Raw genomic sequence first — 21,032 nt, forward strand, 5'->3', positions numbered from 1 at the left:
CTTCCGGGCTGGGGTGTTTGTTTGGACTGGAGAAGGGAGGCGGCGGGCGAAGCGCGCGTCGAGCGGGGGAGCGGCGCTGCCTGTGGAGATCCGCGGAGGCCGACCGGATTCGTTGGCTGCCGTCCCCTCTGCCGTGCACTGGGTGAGGGGTTCCCTCGGGCGGAGCGGCCGGAAGGGTGCGGCGTCCTCGGCGGTCGAGGGACAGCACCTTGGCGACGGTTGAGGGTCCCCTGGGTTGTTGGCCACCAAGCCTTGTATGGCTTCCTTACTCCTTGCGTCTTTCAGTCGGATCTGAGGGATGAGCTGGGACCGACCTAGACTCTTTCTTCTTTGAGAAATGGCCGTCGCTTTTTTTCTCATTGTCATTATTATTTATGATTTGGATCTCGCAGCACTCTATCCGGGTCCTCGGTAGCGCGCGAGGGTTGCCGGGATAGCACTTTCTCGTGGCCCCCCTTCCTCCCTCCACTTTCTTCACCTCCCCCCGGGTACCCTTTTCCCCTGCCCCCCACTGCCGCTTCGGCAACAAAGCTCATTGTTTCTCCCCAGTTTACGCCTGCGCGTCGCCACGCGCAGCCCATACTTGCTGCGCGTGCGCGCTCCTCCCGTTGCCGGGGTTGGGGAAGAGAGGGGCGGAGGGACTGGCGGGCTGGCGAGCGTCCGAGGGGAGCTTTCTACAACCGTCCACTGGCCAGTACCTTTCGGATCCGCTTTCTCCCGTTTCTTCACCTTTCCTTACTCCTTATTGTTAGTTATGTTGTTTCCCATGCTCCTGATAGAAGGGCTGGAATCCGTGCTCCGGGAGTATTGGAAACCAGATGAACTTCAACGGCCCGTCTAATCACATTCTTGGATTCCGGTCCTCCTTTTTAATTTCTCTTCCACTATACGCTTACTCCCCACTGCCACTAAAATTATATGGCTTGCGGTGAAGTTTGTTTTTTCAAAACATTTGTTGAAGCAGCCGGCAGTGGTATTTTCTGGTGACTCAAAAAGAGGCCTTTTCTGCTTCCTTTTGTTGTCTTGCACTCCCTGATTTTGCAGCCCCATCACCTCATGGAAACCACAAACTCTAGAAAGAATTTGGCTTTCAGTTTGCCGTGGGAAAAAGTCTAATAACAGCTGACAGCTTTTACGTTACAACAGAAGACAAATTCCCATTTTCGTGCGGTGGCTAATCTTGTAGTCTCGTGGCATGGTTTTTCACAAATTGCAGTTGAGCAGGTGTTGGTTTGCATTTTCAAGTTACGTTTATAAATAAGAAAAAGGTTTCTGTAAGGATTTAAATATGATTCCCAGTGTTTGCTGGTTTGTGCTTCTGATTCCAATTTGTGAAAGGATATTTGGGGCAAATTAGCTTGTTTATGCTGCTTGTTAATTGTGAACTTGTACAAAACTTAATTCTTTCTCACAAATAAGTGTCTACGATAAATAAAGATAGGTAACTTTACAAAAATTACTGCCTATTTATCTCTTTCTTTAAAGGATGGTTGTTAAGCAATGGAAGTAATGTTTAAAGTCCTGGGAGCTTAGAGAGTTTTTTTATAATGTATATTACTGCTTAGGGTAGATGATCTCTACCCTCTTTGGAACAGAGTAAGTTTATCGTAGGCTTTTCCTTCAGTAGGCACTGTACACCTTATTCAGGTTTCCCCTTTCTGACTGTAGAGAGTGATGCTCCACTTTTAATAGAAAATGTAAACATTTATAAAATGCTGTTAGCATAGCAATTTCATTGATCATGTGGGAGGTGAAAGACGGTAGAAAATAAGGCTTCAGCCCCCTTTCTTTTGTGATTTTACATATTTTTGTAATTTACAGACTTTATTATAACCTGTGAAAAAAGCAGAGCAAGTTTTATCTTGCCCATTTTGAAATTGAGGAAATAGAAGTTTGAGAAATTATTTTATTAGGTACATATTTCTACAGCACTTAGTAATGCCAAGCATTGTTCTAAGTGTTTTTACAAGTATTTAATCTTCACCCTCCCTAGGTGGTAAGTACAACTGTAAAATAAAGCTAACAAGTGAGAGATGTGAATTAACTTGTCCAGTGTACACAGCTAGTAAGAGCTGGAATTCAAACCCAAGTAGTCCAGAGATTATGTGCTCTTAACCATTTTACTGTTTAGTGACATACCCAGGATCTGGTAGGTTGTTAGTGGCGTATCTTAGTTTCGGACCCAGTGCAAGATTAAAGTTGCCCAGGCTATACCCCTTGTGATCTGGACCACCCTCTTGCATAGGTACACTAGTAATTTGCATGTGATACAGCCTAAGTTTCAGTTCCAGTAACAGTCTTTTTTTTTGTTGTTCTAGGTTTCCTTACTGTTTAGAGCAGTGCTGTCCAATAAGTACTAATAGCACATGTCTGTTGAGCATTTGAAATGTGGCAAGTGCAGCTAAAGAACTAAATTTTTTATTTTATTGAGTTTGAATTAATTTATTTTTATTTAGCCATATATAGCTGTTGGCCCCACCACATTGGATAGTGTGGATATAGAGGTTTGAATTCCTTCTGCTTATTTTTTGTGTCAGTTTTTATAAATAAGGCTGGTGTTTCTGATGTTCTTTGAGCTTTTATCCAGTAGTGATGATAGGCAGTGCTGACCCATCCTTACTCTCACCAGATCACCTTTGTTATACCTTGTTAAGATTACGATTATAGTCCTCCTTCTGTCACATTGTTTCACTCCTACAGGTTTTTGGACATGTGATTTTTTTACCTTATACCTTGCTCTAACAACCTTTAATTGCTATAAATGTTTAATAAGCCCCAAAATAGATAATACTGTTATGTGCTAGGCTCTATGCATAGATACTATTATTATTACCATTTAATAGATGGGAAATCTGAGACGCAGAAAGGTTAAATAACTTGCCCTTGGGTTCCAGAGCCATTGCTTTTAATCATTATACTGCCAAACATTAAAACAAAAAATTCAAAGCTGCTTACAAACTTGAGTGGAAAACAAGCAGAAGCAGAGGTTTCTTTATCCTCTTTCACTGCTGGAGAGACAACTAATTATAGTATTGTGTGTGTATGCAAATAAGGTTAAGGAGTCACAATTGTTCAAAATAGAGTCCAATGGAATAAGAAAAGGTGTCTGTGGAGTCAGATTAAGGAAAGAAGAGAGAACTGTATTTGAATTTTAATGTGAATACTTTAGAGATGAAACTAGGGAGAAGTTTCTAAAACTTAAAAAGATTTCTATAATTTAAAATTTCATAAAGAATATAAAAGAATGGACATTGCTGGAAACCATATTTATTTGTTTACTTTAATGTTTATTTCTTTAGAGAGAGAGGGTGACAGCAGGGGAGGAGCTGAGAGAGAAAGGGAGAGAATCCCAAGCAGGCTCCACCCTCAGCGCAGAGCTGGATGCAGGGCTTGATCCTACAACCCTGAAATCATGAGCTCAGCTGAAATCAAGAGTCAGATGCTTAACCAACTAAGCCACCACACGCCCCATGAACAGGATCTTTGCAAAAGAAAAACTAACACAATGAAAGCTGGAATATTTGCAGATAATAGAAAAGACAGAAGTCTAAGTCTGTCCCATTTAATATTATTTAAATAGAAAAGCAAAAGACATTTTGAGACATGCAACAGCTGAGAAATTTATACTTTTGCATGACCTTTTGAAGAAATATTAAAGATGTCAAGTTAGGGGAAGATTGTGAATAAAAGAAACAATGATAATAATCTAGTAAAAATATAGACAATAATGTTAATTGTGTTTGGTTAAAAAATTCTAAAAGATCTATACCTAAAGAAAAACCAAACAGTATGGAACTAACACTGCTTAAATTATTTCCACAAAACAAAGGAGATGGAGTGGGAGGAAGGAAATGGGATAAGTAAAATCATTCTAAAGGTTCTTTCCTTGTCTGGGAGCAGGGATTGGGTTGGAGACCCTGAACAAGGAAAAGCATTCTAAATGTCTTGAATTGTTTGGAGGTGTATAGAGCATGTTTTTAATGAATAGGAATCTATGTAAATCTATTTTAATTTCACAATAGATGTAAGTCACATTATCATGCTCTACACCTTAAACTTACAGTACTGATCTCAATTATATTTCAGACACGGGAGAGAAAACCAACTGAGATTCCTTAGTAGTTTGTAAGTCACAGAAAATAAATCTAATATTTTTTAAAATATGAGTTTATTACACTCCCTGGTATGCAGAGTTCCTAAAAATAGGAAAATAAACACTACAGGAATACAATATGAGAAACTATAAGAAAAATTTAAAAATTATGATGGAAGACATAAAACCAACCATCAGTTATCAAAAATGGTAAATCTCTGAGACTGGTTCAAATAGTCTAACTCTTAGAGTATAGGACTTGAATAGACCACTTTCAGAATTTAACAGATCAAGTAAAAAAAAAAAAAAAGACCATTTATGTATCTATATTTAGATTTAGATATAAACGTAGATATGTAAATACATATTTTTTTGTACCTTAGAAATAGAAGTCACACATTTCTCTCTTTAGACCCAAGGGGTTTGCAAAAACCATAGTTGTCTGCAAAGAAAACAATAATAAGCCCCAAAAGTGAAGGTTTTTCTAGCTGCATTTTAAAATGTTTATTTTTGAGAGAGAACACAAGCAGGGGAGGAGCAGAGAGACAGAGGGAGGCACAGAATCTGAAGCAGGCTCCAGGCTCTGAACTGTCAGCACAGAGCCTGATTTGTGGTTTGAACCCACTAACCATGATCTCATGAGCTAAGTCAGACTTAACTGACTGAACCACCTAGGTGCTTCACTGGCTACATTTTATAACATAATGAAGTCAAACTAGAAATCAGGGCATCAAAGGGTAAACAAAAGAACCATTTGGAAATGTAAAAATATTCTTCGAAATAATCTCTGGCTCATTATAAATTAAATAATTTGTAAATACCTAAACTTGATGAGAACTAAATTCAAAATACATGGAAAATTTATAGATACAAATCATTTATTAAATGGAAGGTTGAAAATAAACACGTTTGTCGACTTAAAAATCAGAGTAACAAATTGGTAGAAATTTAGTGAAGGGAAAATAGAGTGAAAAAACAAATTGATAAAATAAAAATATGTAGAAAAAATGAATTAAAGTAGGGGCTTTGTTTATTAAATTGAATTTTTAATAGGTATCCATTCAAAATTCAGTGGATGAATGTAACAGTGTCTCTCCCCACCCAGTTATCTCTGTAGGCATTGAGTGTTGTTTTTTGACAGTTTTTTTTCTTCTTTAATGTTTGTTTATTTTTGAGAGACAGAGACAGAGTGCAAGTGGGGGAGGGGCAGAAAGAGGGAGACAGAATCTGAAACAGGCTCCAGGCTCTGAGTTTTCAGTACAGAGCCTGACATGGGGCTGGAACTCATGGACTGTAACATCATGACCTGAGCTGAAGTCGGATGCTTAACCAACTGAGCCACCCAGGCACCCCTTAACAGTTCTTACTGAGCTATAATTCACTGCTTGTAACTCATTTAAAGTATACAGTAGAGTTGTTTTTAGGATATTCAGAGAGTTGTGCATCCATTACCACAATTTTAGAACATTTTTGTTACCCCAGAAAGAAACCTCATACTCCTTAGGTGTCATACAGTATGTAATGCTTTGTGACTGGCTTCTTTCACTTAGCATAATGTTTTCAGTGTTCATCCATGATACAGCACGTATCAAGTATTTCATTTCTTTTATTGTCAAATAATATTCTGTTGTATGGAGGTACCACATAGTATTTATCAATTGGTGGACCACTGGGTTTTATTCACTTTTTGGCTATTATGAATAATACTGATACGGAAATTTGTGTACAAGTTTTGTGTAGGGCATATATTTTCATTTCTCTTGGATGTATACTTAGTATAAATATCGGGTTCCATGTTTAATCTTTTGAGGAACTGCTAGACTTTTTCAAATCAGCTGCATCATTTTAACATGCCCATCAGCAGTAAACGAAGGTTCCAATTTCTCCACGTTTTCACCAATACTTATTATCATTACAGCCATTCTAGTGTAAAGTGGCATCCCATTGTGATTTTGATTTGCATTTCCCCCATGATTAATGATTTTGAGTATTTTTTCATGTATTGATATTTGTATGTTCTTTGGAAAACTGTTGTTTGCCCATTTTTAAATTGTGTCATTTTTATTGAGTTGTAATAGTTCTTTATATATTCTAAATACAAGTTCCTTATCAGATATGATTTGCTTCTCTGTTTTATATGTTCTCAGAGATTCTGTGCATTTGAAATACACAGATCTTCCTCTTAATACATATATAGGAAGAGTTTATTAGACTCACGGGTATGCACATTGCAAACCTGGAGTTTTTTTTCTAAGATAAATCTCTAAATGAGGAAAAGGAACATATAATCAAATTATATGTAATGAAACAAGTTAGAATAGTTACATTCTTTGCAATTTTATAACAAAATTAAAATTGCGGAGAAAATGAAATTTTAATGAAATGTAAATTACTGTAATTAACCAAAGAGGTAAAAAACCTGAATACACTAATCATAACAAGAAAAACAAAATTAAAGGTTGTTAAAGATATTTTAAGAGCACTGAGCCCATGTAACTTTAGATTCGTATGTCAGGATCCCATCATTCTTATTATTCAAACTATTCCTGAATAATAACAATGGAAATATTCTAGTTCATTTATGTTTGTAAGCTGTTTTCTGCCAGGGTCTGGCATTCTAGCAGTTTTCTTTCAGTTTAGTTTTTTGCTTTTTATTACTGAGAATATGATTTTTCTTGTCACTTTTTTGAAAATAATGTTTTTTGTCTTTTAAAAATTCCCTTTGATATTCTGCACTTTGACTCTTGTATCTTGGTTTGTAAATATTTATCTTTTCTTTTTTTTTTTTTTTTTTTTTTTTAATTTTATTTTTGAGAGAGAGAATCCCAGGCAGGCTGCTCACTGCCAGTGCGGAGCCTGACACAGGCTCAAACTCACGAACCATGACATCTTGACCGGAGCCAAAATCAAGAGTCAGATGCTTAACAGACTGAGCCACCCAGGCACCCCTGGCCTCTGTGGTTTCTAATGTGAAATCAACTGTTAATCTTGTTTTGAGGATTCCTTGTATAAAGAGACACTTGTATTGCAGATAATCTCTTCTCTTTGTCTTTCAGTAATCTGATTATAATGTGTCTTAATTGTGGATCATTTTGAGTTTATACTGCATGGAATTTGTTGAGCTTTTGGATATGTAGAGTAATACATACAGATTTGTTATCAAGTGTGAGGAGTTTGGGGTCACTATTTTCTTTTTTAAAAGGTTTTATTTTTAGGGGCACCTGGGTGGCTCAGTCAGTCGTCTGTCTCTTGATTTCAGCTCAGGTTGTGGTCCCAGGGTCATGGGATCAAGCCCCACGTCGGGCTCTGTGCTGAGCATGGAGCCTGCTTGGGATTCTTTCTCTCTCCCTCTGCCCCTCTTCCCCTGCCCCTCTTCCCCTGCTTACTTATTCTCTCTTAAAAATATATATATGTATATATTGTTAATCAATCTCTACACTTAATGCAGGCTCAAACCCACAACCCTGAGACCAAGAGTCCCAGGCTTCACTGACTGAGCCAGACAGCCATCCCAAGAGGCCGTTATTTCTTAAAATATTTTTTCTGGCCCCTTGTCTTCTTCTGAGATTCCTATTATTTGTATGATAGTTGCCCACTGGTCTCTAAGGTTCTGTTCATTATTCTTCATTGTTTTACTTCCCTCCCAAAGCTCATTAATCTCAATTGATTTATCTTTAAATTTGATTTTTTTTCTCCTTGATCAAATCTGTTGTAATCCTTTGGTAAATTTTTCATTTCAGTTATTGTACTTTTCAACTCCAGAAATTCCGTTTGGTTTCTTTTTAATAATTTTTCTATATTGATATTCTCTACTTTTTTCATGTTTATTTATTTTGAGAGAGAGCACATGAGCAGGGGAGGGGCAGAGAGGGACAGAGAGAGAGACTCCCAAGCAGGCTCTTGCTCAGTGCAGAGCCCAATGCAGGGCTTGATACCACGGCCGCAGGATCACGACTCAAGCTGAAATCAAGAGTCAGACATTTAACCAACTGAGCCACCCAGGTGACCCCCCACCTTTATTTAATGTTTGTTTATTTATTTTGAGAGAGACAGCACTAGCAGGGGACTGGCAGAGAGAGAGGGAGAATCCCAAGCAGATGCTGCACTGTCTTCGCAGAGCCGGATATAGGGCTTGAACCCACAAACTATGAGATCATGACCTGAGCCAAAACCAACAGACACTTAACTGACTGAGCCATCCCATCACTCCTGATACTCTCTATTTGATGAGACCTCATTATTATGGTTTCCTTTAGTTATTTTGTACTTGATGTAAAGTCTTATAAGTCCAATGTCTAGGCTTCCTCAAGGAAGTTTGTTTTTTCCTGTGTATAGGCCATATTTCTTACTTCTTTTCATGACTCCTCATTTTTGTTGAAAACTGGACATTAATATTATAATGTAGTGCCCTTAAAAATCAGATTCTCCTTTCCACAGGGTTTTTGTTCTGCTTGTTATTGATCTGTTTAGTGATTTTTCTGAACTAATTTTATAAAAGTTTGAGTTCTTTTTGTATGTGTATGGCCGTTGAAGCCTTTTAGCTTAGTGGTCAGATAGTTATTTAAAAAGAGATTTTCTGAGGTCCCTGGCTGGCTCTGTCTGTACAGCATGCAACTCTTCATCTTGGAGTTGTGAATTCAAGCCCCACGTTGGGTGTAGAGATTGCTTAAAATAGAATAAAATAAAAATCTTTAAAAGATTTTTCTTTGGGTGCCCGGGTGGCACAGTCGGTTAAGTGTCTGACTGTGGCTCAGGTCATGATCTTGTGGTTTGTGAGTTCGAGCCCTGCGTTGGGCTCTTTGCTGACAGCTCGGAGCCTGGAGCCTGCTTTGGATTCTGTGTCTCCCTCTTTCTCTCTGCCCCTCCCCTATTCCCTCCCTCTCTCTCTCAAAAATAAATAAACGTTAAAAAAAATTTTTTTAAATACAATGTTTCTTAAATACCTATGAACAAAAAAATTCAGTCTTTGTAGGTAGATTCTTGTTTATGTTGAGCATACCTTCAACACTCAAGCAGTTTACAGCTTTCTTAGCCCTCACTTTATGTGCATATACTGAAGGTCAGCCAGAGTATAGGGCCTTCACAGGTCTTTTGGTTTTTTTTTAATGTTTATTTATTTATTTTGAGAGAGAGAGTACTTGCGGGAGGGGCAGAGAGAGAGGAGGAGAGAGATAATTCCAAGCAGACTCCATGCTGTCACTACAGAGCCTGACATAGGGCTCTGTATCACGAACCATGAGATCATGACCTGAGCTGAAATCAAGAGTCAGACGCTTAACTGACTGAGCCATCCAGGCACCCCTCAGGTCTTTTCTGACCATGCTCCCAGCACTGGACTTGCCCAGGGCCTTGGTTCCCTAGAATATGCAGGAGCTTTTCAAAGCCCTTATGCCCAAAGTATTTACTTCACCCATCTTTCCTCCCATGCTTTTTTCTTGGTGTTTTGTTTGCCACATCTCTTCTTCCTTGCCCTAGGTGGCTTTGGCTGCTATATTTGCCTTTAACTGTTTTTAACAAGTGCCAATCCGACACTTTAGAATCATAAATTTATATACACAATGGAATACGTGGCAATGAGAAAGAATGAAATATGGCCTTTTGTAGTGGAGAGTGTTATGCTAAGTGAAATAAGTCATACAGAGAAAGACAGATACCATTTGTTTTCACTCTTATGTGGATCCTGAGAAACTTAACAGAAGACCATGGGGGAGGGAACGGGAGAAAAAAAAGTTAGGGAGGGAGGCAAACCTTAAGAGACTTAAAGACTGAGAACAAACCGAGGGTTGATGACGGGTGGGTGACGGGTATTGAGGAGGGCACCTGTTGGGATGAGCACTGGGTGTTGTATGGAAACCAATTTGACAATAAATTTCATATTAAAAAATAAAATCATAAATTTTATGGTATTTGAACTATATACCCAATTTTTAAAAAAATATTTATTTTTGAGAGAAAGAGAGAGCATGAGCAGGGGAGGGCCAGAGAGAGAGAGGGAGACACAGAACCAGAAGTAGACTCCAGGCTCTGAGCTGTCAGTACAGAGCCCAATGCAGAGCTTGAACTCACAAACTATGGATCATGACCTGAGCCAAAGTCAGACGTATAACTGACTATGCCACCCAGGCGCCCCCCCCCCGAGTTTTTTTTAATAAGCTCTATACCTAGCATGGGGCTTGAACTCAGGACTCCAAGATTAAGAGTCACATGCTATATGAACTGAGCCAACTAGGTGATCCTATACACAGTTGTTGGTTTGTTTTTTTTTAATGTTTACTTTTTGAGAGAGAGACAGAGTGTGAGTTGGGGAGGGGCAGAGAGAGAGAGGGAGACACAGAATCTGAAACAGATTCCAGGCTCCAAGTTGTAAGCACAGAGCCCAACATGGGGCTCGAACCCACGAATCATGAGATCATGACCTGAGCTGGAGTTGGACACTCAACCGACTCAGCCACCCAAGCACCCCATCCTATACCCAGTTTTTAACAACAGCAGAACATGCAGAGGATCCAGTATAAAGAATGTGGTCCAAGAAGGGTCAAGAACAAGTCAGAAAAAAAATTTAAAATTTGGTACATCATGTTATATTAGAATACCTTATGTTCAATAATTGTAAGTCGTCAACATTCTGAAGAAAATGATCCTTACTCCTCTGGCTTTCACCTGGCTGGCTGTAGCCAGAAATTTGGTCAGCAGTTGTTCCTTCCCTCAGCTGTCTAAGATACAAGATTAGTGTTTGGGCTCCGGTTTGTTCTTTTTGGTTTCAGTTATGATTTGTTTCCCAAATATTGCTTAATAAAATAATTTTATTTAGTCCTTTATGACTCTTTCTCTAGGATTTATGCCAAAGCCACAGCTCGTTTGATGAAGTGATAATGAGCAAAAAAGCTGACCTAGAGCCTTGTCAAATACAGGGATTGGGCCCTTTTTGCTAAGCACTGTTGATATTTTCTTGTTTACTGGTAGGCATCAAAGAGAGAGGGGAGTCCTTTGGGATTCTCAGACTATAGAATTTCCTGAGGCACATTTTTCATGGTTTACAATAAGCTTGTGCTCATAAATTGAATGGACTTTAAAAAAAAATAGATTGCCTTTACATGTAGATATAATTTGATTACAGAGGCATATTTATTAAATTTTTTAAAGAGACATTTTATTTTATTTTTTTAATGTTTATTTTTGAGAGAGAGAGAGAGCACAAGCAGAGAGGGGCAGAAAGAGAGGAAGACCTAGAATCAGAAGGCAGGCTTGAGGCTCTGAGCTGTCAGCACAGAGCCCAGTGCGGGGCTTGAACTCACAAGATTGTGAGATCATGACCTGAGCCAAAGTTGGACGCTTAACCGACTGTGCCACCCAGGTGCCCCTGTTTTGCTATTTTTTTGAGAGCACATGCATGCAAGTTGGGGAGAGGTCAATAGAGGGGGTGACAGAGGATCCAAAGCAGGCTCTGCGCTGACAACAGACAGCCCAGTGTGGGGCTCAACTCACAACCCCGAGATCAAGAGTCACATGCTTTACTGACTAAACTAGCCAGGTGCCCCTTTCTTAGATTCCTTTTATGGATTTAACCTTAAGAGTACGTATGTATAATGAAAACTCATACTATTCATATAATGTGAATTTAGTCTCTTAAGCTGGGGCTGGGATGTTTATATCCTGAAACACACAGGTATTTTCTGAAATACTGAATACTACTGACAGTAGCATCATGGTAGTGACATCTGTATTTGTTAAGAGGTCCTCAAATATAAGTTACTAAGAACTGCTGCCCTAGTTATTTATTATTGTATACATGTGAAAGAGAAGCAGAGACAGACTGAGATTATGTGCTAAGGTGTGGGTAGAATGAAAATAATAGAAGGCACTATAAAGCAGACAGGACAGAAAACAGAGAATGAATATCTTTGATAAAAAAGTTTTAAAAAAAATAATGAATTAGGACTGGCAATACATATAGAGCAAGTGCTCCCTGAACCTTACCCAAGGAAAAAACTATTTGTGGTAGGATGTTTTAGTTTTTAGTGTTTTTCTTGATTATAACTGGAGTAAGAACACCTGAAGTTTTTTAAACTCTATTCTCATATTAGGTATGCTGATTTCTTCCTTTGGCACAGGTCACGCTGCTGTTTGAATTTATGTACAAGTGACTCATGTAAACTCATTTTTAGCAATTTCATACTTAATGATTGGTAGAATATTGTAGAATCTGACCCTTAAGTTTCACGCTTTTAGCCAGCAGTGTATCAACTGGTTTAGATCATGTTATCATTTAATGAATAGTATATAAGAAACCCAGTCTACTGTATTAGATACTGTTGTGTTTTTACTCACATAGAAAGAGATTAGATGCTTGAACTAGTTGGAGTCTGGTAGTCCTTTGTGGCTGTGCACCTGCTTGCTGTTGCTTTGAAGGTGGGTGAGTCTATAGCCCCGGGAAGGAAGAAGTCATAAAAGCTGACTTATCCATAACAGGTCTTTAGGTCCATTGGTGCAGCAAATTCAAGGCTAAGAGAGGAAGACTGCTTCTGATCCCTGTAGGAAGAGGAAGCAGGAAAAGAAATCTCAACATGGAAAAGGTCTCCCAGGAAAGCATAGGAGAAAAGCAGGCTTGCAGTGCAGAATGCAGAAGGAGCCATCCTTTGGGAGGTGGTGAGGCCAGGAGCCTGGAGGAAATATTAGAACAGGTTGGGCCTCACCTGCCCATGATGTTAGACAGGATATGCCCAATAGGCTTGTCAGTAACCTTGATATGATAGATGGAGTTGATGATGATATGGAACGGTTCATGGAGGAGATGAGAGAGATAAGGAGGAAAATTAGGGAGCTTCATTTGAGGTGCAGTTTGCACATTCTTATAGGACATCCCCCTCATCCTGACCATCGTGATGAGTTTTATCTTATGCCTTGAATGCTGAGGTTAATATTATCATAAAACCTCCTGCTTCCCAAAGTAACATTTTCTTGATGTACCCTTTGCTGTGAATCTGGTGTTTCTGTCATATTTCTTTCTTTCTTTTCTTTCCTTTCTTTCTTCTTTCTTTCTTTCTTTTTTTTTTAATTTTTTTTTTTTTTTACGTTTATTTATTTTGAGACAGAGAGAGACAGGGCATGAACAGAGGAGGGTCAGAGAGAGAGAGGGAGACACAGAATCTGAAGCAGGCTCCAGGCTCTGATCTGTGAACACAGAGCCCGACGCGGGGCTGAACTCACGAACTGCAAAGATCATGACCTGAGCTGAAGTCGGACACTTAACCAACTGAGCCACCCAGGCGCCCGTCTTTTTTTTTAATAAAGTTGTTTGTTTTTGTTTTGTTTTGGAAGAGAAAACGGGAGGGGCAGAGAGGGGGAACAGAGGATCCGAAGCGGGCTGTCGTTTTCTGTTTGGATATTTCATTTTTGAGTTAGTCTGGAAGTTTTTCTGTCAGCAGGGGAGTTTCAGAAACTTGCATGGAAAAGTTTATTACATACTGTGAAGGTAGTAAAGCAGTTTAAAAAGCAGTCTGTAGATAAACTCTCTCATTTAAAAGCATGCATATTGGGGCACCTGGGTGGCTCAGTCACTTAAACCATCCATCTGTTGACAGTTGTGAGATTGAGCCCAAAGTTGGGCTCAGCCCGGAGTGTGGAACCTGCTTGGGATTCATTCATTACCTCTCTCTCTCTCTCTCTCTCTCTCTCTCTCTCTAAACACTTTAAAAATAGATGCACCTGGGTGGCTCTGTCAGTTGAGAGTTCATCTCTTGGTTTCAGCTCAGGTCATGGGATTGAGCTCCTTGCTTAAGATTCTCTCTCTTCCTCTCTCTCTGCCCCTCTCCCCAGCTTGTGCTCTCTTTCTAAAAAGAAAAAAAGAAGAAGAATAGCACACACACACACACACACCACACACACACACATGAGATTACTTGGCTTGAAAATCATTGTACAGTGGACAGATCCAGACATGGAGAAATTCGACATGGACCCAGAGATACAAAGCAAATAGAGAATGTGCTATGAAGTCTAGAGATCCACAGCATTCTTTACCTTGGGACTGAGGAACTAGAGGTTATTAAAAGTCTGTTTTCATTTGCAATCTCTGAGCTTTTATTTTATTTATTTTTTTATTTTTTTAATGTTTATTTATTTTGAGAAAGACAGAGACAGAGCATGAGTGGGGGAGGGGCAGAGAGAGAGGGAGACACAGAATCGGAAGCAGGCTCCAGGCTTCTGAGCCATCAGCCCAGAGCCTGACGCGGGGCTTGAACTCATGAGCCGCGAGATCGTGACCTGAGCCGAAGTCGGACGCTCAACCAACTGAGCCACCCAGGCGCCCCTCTCTGAGCTTTTTAATATCACCTGTTAAAAGTAGAATTTGCTTTTCATAAAGTCACTTGATTTAGATCTTCCAGACCATGCTTGTTTTATAAAGCAAGAGATATCCAGTATTTAAAAAATTGGTTGATTTGGGAATTACGTTCAAGCTGTTGATTACCGTCATTTGCTGTTACCAGAAAGCACTAGATGAATCTAGGCTATTCTCAGCAATTTCTTAAATATTGAATCATTTGAGAAAAAAAAAAAATGAAACTTTCCACTTGCTTGGTTTATCATGTGCCTTAATACATCATGTGCATGTAATACCTAACCACGATTCCTGGGGATAATAGCTGCTCACTAAGAACCGAAAGAATGACTAACACAATTAACTATTGTTTTCTTTCAAGGTTAAAAACGACAAATAACGCCAACCATGAAAGATCCAAGTCGCAGCAGTACTAGCCCAAGCATCATCAATGAAGATGTGATTATTAATGGTCATTCTCATGAAGATGACAATCCATTTGCAGAGTACATGTGGATGGAAAATGAAGAGGAATTCAACAGACAAGTTAGTTTTATGTACAGACATACTCTCTCTTTGTAGCCCATAACAGCCCTCAGTACTTGACCCTGAAGCGTGTTTTATTTCGTCCCTTATATATGAATATATGGATTAATGTGCCACTACTCCTCTTTATTGGATGCTGGATTACTACCAGGTTTATCTGCTCACTGAAATAATTTAGGAGGTTTTTTTCAGCATTCCACCCCAGATATTCTTATTCAGGAGGACTAGGGTAGAGCCTAGGAAACTTGTTTTTTAAAGCTCCAAGATGGGGTGCAACTAGATGGTTTATTTGGTGTGATCATGCAACTCTTGATCTCAGGGTTGTGAGTTCGAGCCCCATATTGGGTGTAGAGATTACTTGAAAATAAAACTTAAAAAAATAAAGTTGGTTCCAGTGTACAGTTAGGTTTGGAATCCTTGCCATGCACCAATCAGATTGCTGTTAAAAGAGTAGAAGCAGGAGGAGATAGTCCTAGCTACTAGGGTACAGATGTGTTTCACCGAGGTTCTCAATCTGATGAGCCTGAAAAATCTGCCACCAACTGTTCTCTTTTAGAGAATGCTCAGACATTGATGATGTTGTCTTTTATTTCCATATTTCTGGCATCTGTTCCCCATCTTTTGTCTAGTTTCCCCCTGATCATGGCTTTGGTAATCAGTAGTCAGCTGGATGTCACCATATCCAGTAATGGATATTCTAGAGTAAAACAGTGTAGTCTTAATTCAGTGAGAAGCATTTGGGCTGTTTGTGTAGGTTGGATTTGTTTTATTACCCATGCCTTGACCCTACCCTGTACAGAATGTTAGGTCATTTTTGTGGGATTTAGGGTTTTGCAGTTGTAAAGTAATCACAGGTAAGGCCAATAGGCATTCCTCAATAAAGCACTCCTTTATTTAATACGTTCCCACTTCTGCTAGGACACATAAGACAGCAAACCTTAACAGATCCTCCCTATCTTACAGTAAACGTTTTTTTTTCTTGGCACAGGAGCAGAGAAGAAGGTTAAAATAGTGTGTTTTTAAATGCTTTAAATTGCTTTTTTTTGTTTGTTTGTTTCTGTTTTGTTTGTTTGTTTGTTTTTTTGTTTGTTTCTTTTTTTTTGAGAGAGGGAGCATGCACATGAGCTGGTGGAGGGGCAGAGGAAGAGAGAGAATCCTAACCTAAGCAGGCTCCACGTCCAGCACGGAGCCCAGTGCAGAGAGCTCAATCCTACAACCCTGGGATCATGACCTGAGCCAAAATCAAGAGTTGGATGCTCAAGCCAACTGAGCCACCCAGGCACACCTTAAATGCCTTAATTCAGGATATTTTAAATCATTCCTAGTGACACATTCCTAGTGACACATTACCAAGTGTGCTATCATGATGCTTATTATTATAAATCCAGATAGAAGAGGAGTTATGGGAAGAAGAATTTATTGAACGCTGTTTCCAAGAAATGCTGGAAGAAGAAGAGGAACATGAGTGGGTTTATTCCAGCTCGAGATCTCCCACAAACTATGGACCAAATCCAAGACCATTTAATGACCTTGTTATCAGTGATGGCTCTTCTCTGGAAGATCTTGTGGTAAAAAGTTATTTTTCATCTTTTTAAAAAACTAGCTCATCTTTCCCTTAGTGGAAAAGCCAGCAGTATCTGTTTAACAAGAGTTCTACATTTCTTCCCCTTCAGAAATTGTACTGCTTCTTTCTATGGAAGCAGGGGCCTCTCAGTCTCACTTATGACTTAGAGTGACTTCTGGCAACACTCTGGAGCTAGTCTGAGGCTGCTAACAGACTTCTTGCCACTACTTTTAGTTTTGATAACTATATTACCCTAGGATATTGGTATGTACATGTGACTTGCCTATACAAAGTAGCTTGATGAAGAAGTTTTGCTCATTAATTTTTTCTTAAACATTTGTCGAAATTTGCACATTTTTATCTGAAAGGTGAAAATTTGGAGATTTTTTTTTTTCCTGCCCCAAGATTTTCATTGAGTTACCCTAAACTCCATTTGGAACTGGGATTTAATATGGACTTTTACAAGCTCTTGGCAGAAAAGGAACAAAAACCTATTTACATTTTTACCTACTCTCTATGTCTCATTGCTGGGGACGGTAGGTACATTTGCAGTAAATTTTTTCAGGAATTAAGATAAATAGGCATCAGTGCTAGAATAGAATGTGATGATCGTTTGCTAAAATTAAGATAAAATGATCTAAAGTCATAATGGTGACCTTTCTGTCCATATTGACAGTCTCTACTTGCTTTTACAATATAGTTCTCTGGATTTACTCCTAGACTCACAAATATTTTTGCAGTTATTTTTTGTTCACTGTGCATTGATTTCCTAACCTGGCGATATATCATAATTACCTGTGAAGGATTAAAAACCAAAAATAGTCCCTTAGCTAGATCCCAGACTTGCAAACCAGTTGTCTAGGCATAAAAAGCACTCCTAGGGCATACTGCCAGCCTGCCCCATCAGGCATTTGGGAACCATTCTTCTAAAGGGCTGTATGGAGAACACTGAAATTTACATTGTAGTACAGATTTGTTGCAGTAAATGACAACCCAGTTGAGCAGATGTGTGATCTCAATAGTCTGTTGTGATATGCTTGCTTATGACTACATTAGTCATTCCACAAATAATCCTGGTTTCTCTGATGAGTGAAGTCCTTTGCTGTCATAATGTATAACTTTAATCTGGACCCAATACAATTTCATTGTCTAGAAACTGGCTTGTTCTTCTTGGTCTATTTGAGATTATGTTAATTCCTTATCATTCTTTTGTAGCTGCCAAAAGATTGCACATTCAAGACATGCTTTTTTAATTTAAACTTCACACTTTTAAAGTTTAGATAGATTTCCTTTGAGAGAAGTGAGAGTATGTCCTGTCCAGGAAATGGCTGGGTATAAATTATAAAATTAATATTAAATTGTTGCTTCAAGATGTTATTAATATACTTTGGTCATGAAGTAAGTGGCATAGGGGGATCATATTCAATCTAAAAGCCTACCAGTATTCTGACATTTCAGGCCCTGTAATACATCTTGATTTCTTTTCATCTTTATCACTATGGTGGAGGGCAGATTTCCACCTATTGTGGAATGTCTGACGTGTCTGCTTAGGAAAGTCAGATTTAGAGATCTAGAATACTGGCTCTTAAAGACTTTGGCCCATTCTTCCTCTAACTGATGCAGAAATAGGGTTCCAAAGAGAGTGACTTATCCAGGCTTTCTAGGAAGTTAGTTTAGAGCAGAGCTGGAATTCCATCTTAGGGTCTTCTCATTCCCCATGTAGTTTTCTTTTCCTTTTACAAACCTTGCTTCCTGTAGTAATTAGAATACAGCAGTTTTAGAAAGACAACTCTATATTTTCAATGAGGATCATAAGCAAAATTAATCCATAAACAATTCCCCAAGCCACTTTAATCATCATTTCAATACTTGTTTAATATTTTTGCATAGTATGAAACTGTTAAAAATCAAATATTATAGTTAAATGAACAGAATTCCTTATTCAGTGACACCTTTTTAGTTTGTGTGTAGATAGTGGGTTTCTGATTACACTTAAGGCAAATTTAATTTCAATTTTTACTTTCTCTTAGAAGGCTATAAGTTTTCATATATTATGTATGCGTATATACATATATATATATATATTATATATACGCATACATAATATATATAGTTTACTTCTGGTTCCTTCTTTCCCTTCTATAGATAAGATTTTTTGGGTTAAGTTTAACCATACAATTTGAGTTCTTTTGTCTTAACGTTTTTTGGAAGATATTTTGCATGTGGATCTGGGTTGAATGCTTTTGAGTATCTGAAGCCATCTGTTAATGAACTTGATTTTTTATGTACTTATTTTCCAGGTCAAGAGCAATCTGAATCCAAATGCAAAGGAGTTGTTCCTGGGTGAAGTACTAAAATATTTGAGTAGACCGGGGCCCTCTTTTGGTGGATGTAGCACATTTCCACACTGTGAGGCAGTATTAGAAGACTTAATTGTAAAAGCTCTCTCTTGTCACTGTGTTACACTTATGCATTGCCAAAGTTTGTTAGTCTTGCATGCTTAATAAAAGTGCTGAGACTGTTATTAAGTAATAAGCTGTCAAACATTTACTGAAAATAGAATTGGCCCCATGGCTTGATGTGAAGACAGCGAGGAAAGAAGCACCAGTCAAGATGTAACAAAGCGCCAAATTAAAATGACCTCTAATCTTCGTGAATTGCCTTTTTTGAGGCTAAACTGGTCCCTGAGCGTTAGCTAACCGTTGTTATGTCCAAACTTTTTTTTTTTAACGAGTAAATTTAAGTTCAAGTTGTTAGGCAAATTTCTCAGTTCAGACTTACTAAATTTGCATTTGTCACTATCAAGAAGAATTTCCTTTTTCTGAAGAAGGCCTTGTTAATTAATTTGAAACAATTCATATAGACAAGTAAGTCTTTGGTTACTGAGGTTATAAGGTAATGCTCATGATGAAAACTAACCCTGGCTTTTATGGTATGTTATCACGTAAGAAATGTGAATCCTCCTAGTGGTTAGATCTGAGGAAGTATTGCATCTTCTCAGGTGTCACTGCATCATAGCCATGCCTATGTGAAGTGCAACATTTGACCCACCATAATCCAATTGAACAAAGAAATTGTAACAATGATTTGAGTGGGTGCTTGTTCCTTGCTTTGTTAATCATCACTACAATGGTCTGCAGCACAACTTTTCTTTTAACAAAGCTAGAACAGTTTTGGCTTCTTAAACTTCATACTTGGGTAGGTTAAGCTGCCATACGTGTTCAGTGTGAATAGTGTTTTAAGTTGAAAATATTGTAAAAAAATTATATTTTTTCAAAAATATTTAAAAAAATAAATAATAGTAGAACTGAGCTGATGGTTGTGTTTATGTGGTGCTTGAGTGCAGACTCTCCTGTGGTGATTGATACACTACTGTAGTGTGGGTTCAGTACTTCAGGACAACCCTACTGGCAAGAATTGCTAAGAGAGCAGGCTTTATTAAATTCCATAGTGTCAAGTGTGTCATTACGGCATGTATCTGTCCAAAATGTAGCAGTAAAACAAACCTGACCTCCCCTTCTGTAAGCCACTGTGATTACCTCAGGCTGCAGTGTCAGGGCAGTTATGGATGTCCACCTTAAGAAGGTTTTTGGCTAACCAGTGTAATGGTAACCTTACTCTAGTATAAATCTCCATTGGCTTCTGCCCTTCACAAGCCGTTGCTGGTCTGATTGGACTGGTTTGCTATTTTGGTTCACCTGGGCCAGCCCTGTTTTCCCCTCACAAACTTATTTATATGTTTGTTCCTGAGGTGAAGTATTAAGGAGTTTGTTCCTGGGGTGAAGTACTTATTTTGGGTAATACGTGATCTTGGGACAGGCTGTCAACCAACTAGCAATTCCCTGTTCTACATACAATTCTACTTTATGGCCCTACTCAGTTATGCTTTTCTTGAGTTTGTTGGGCTCAGAATTGAGAAGCCATATAGTCAGTCTGTTCACATTCTTGTGGGGGATCCTTTGGTGTGCCCAAATGCCCCAGTGTTGTTAATAGCTACCTTAAAAGACAATAAACAAGTAGGTTTGTTGTTTTTTTGTAAGCTCCAGCACCTGGCTGGCTCAGTTGGTAGAGCATACAACTCTTGATCTCAGGGTTATGAGTTCAGGCTTCCACATTGGGTGCAGAACTTACTTTAAAAACAAAAAATAATCTCTACACCCAACATGGGGCTTGAACTCATGACCCCCAAGAGTCAGATGCTCTACTGACTGAGCCAGCAAGGCACCCCAAAACAAGTGGCTTTTTTTTTAAGTTTTTTTTTTTTCAACGTTTTTTATTTATTTTTGGGACAGAGAGAGACAGAGCATGAACGGGGGAGGGGCAGAGAGAGAGACACAGAATCAGAAACAGACTCCAGGCTGCAGGCTCCGAGCCATCGGCCCCGAGCCTGACGCGGGGCCTGAACTCACGGACGGCGGATCATGACCTGGCTGAAGTCGGACCTTAAACCGACTGTGCCACCCAGGCGCCCCACAAGTGATGTTTAAGAACTCTGAAGCAGAATGATTCTA

At 38.9% G+C, this 21,032-nt stretch overlaps 2 protein-coding genes across 2 annotated transcripts in view; one reads left to right on the top strand and one right to left on the bottom strand.

The window, feature by feature from the left end:
• PAIP2 (poly(A) binding protein interacting protein 2) lies at nucleotides 1-19,832 on the top strand. Its single transcript, XM_030319297.1, is given in 6 exon segments — nucleotides 1-142; nucleotides 14,794-14,957; nucleotides 16,346-16,426; nucleotides 16,428-16,473; nucleotides 16,476-16,525; nucleotides 18,822-19,832. Coding segments are annotated over 5 exon segments (519 nt in total). The 5' UTR covers nucleotides 1-142; nucleotides 14,794-14,819; the 3' UTR covers nucleotides 19,026-19,832.
• SLC23A1 (solute carrier family 23 member 1) overlaps nucleotides 18,203-21,032 on the bottom strand; it is a 15,206-nt gene continuing 12,376 nt past the window's right edge. Inside the window, 1 exon segment of the mRNA XM_030319208.1 lies at nucleotides 18,203-18,273. The gene's annotated coding sequence lies outside the window, so the exon portion shown is untranslated.

Source organism: Lynx canadensis, chromosome A1 (genome assembly GCF_007474595.2).
Source record: "Lynx canadensis isolate LIC74 chromosome A1, mLynCan4.pri.v2, whole genome shotgun sequence".
Lineage (NCBI taxonomy): Eukaryota > Metazoa > Chordata > Mammalia > Carnivora > Felidae > Lynx > Lynx canadensis.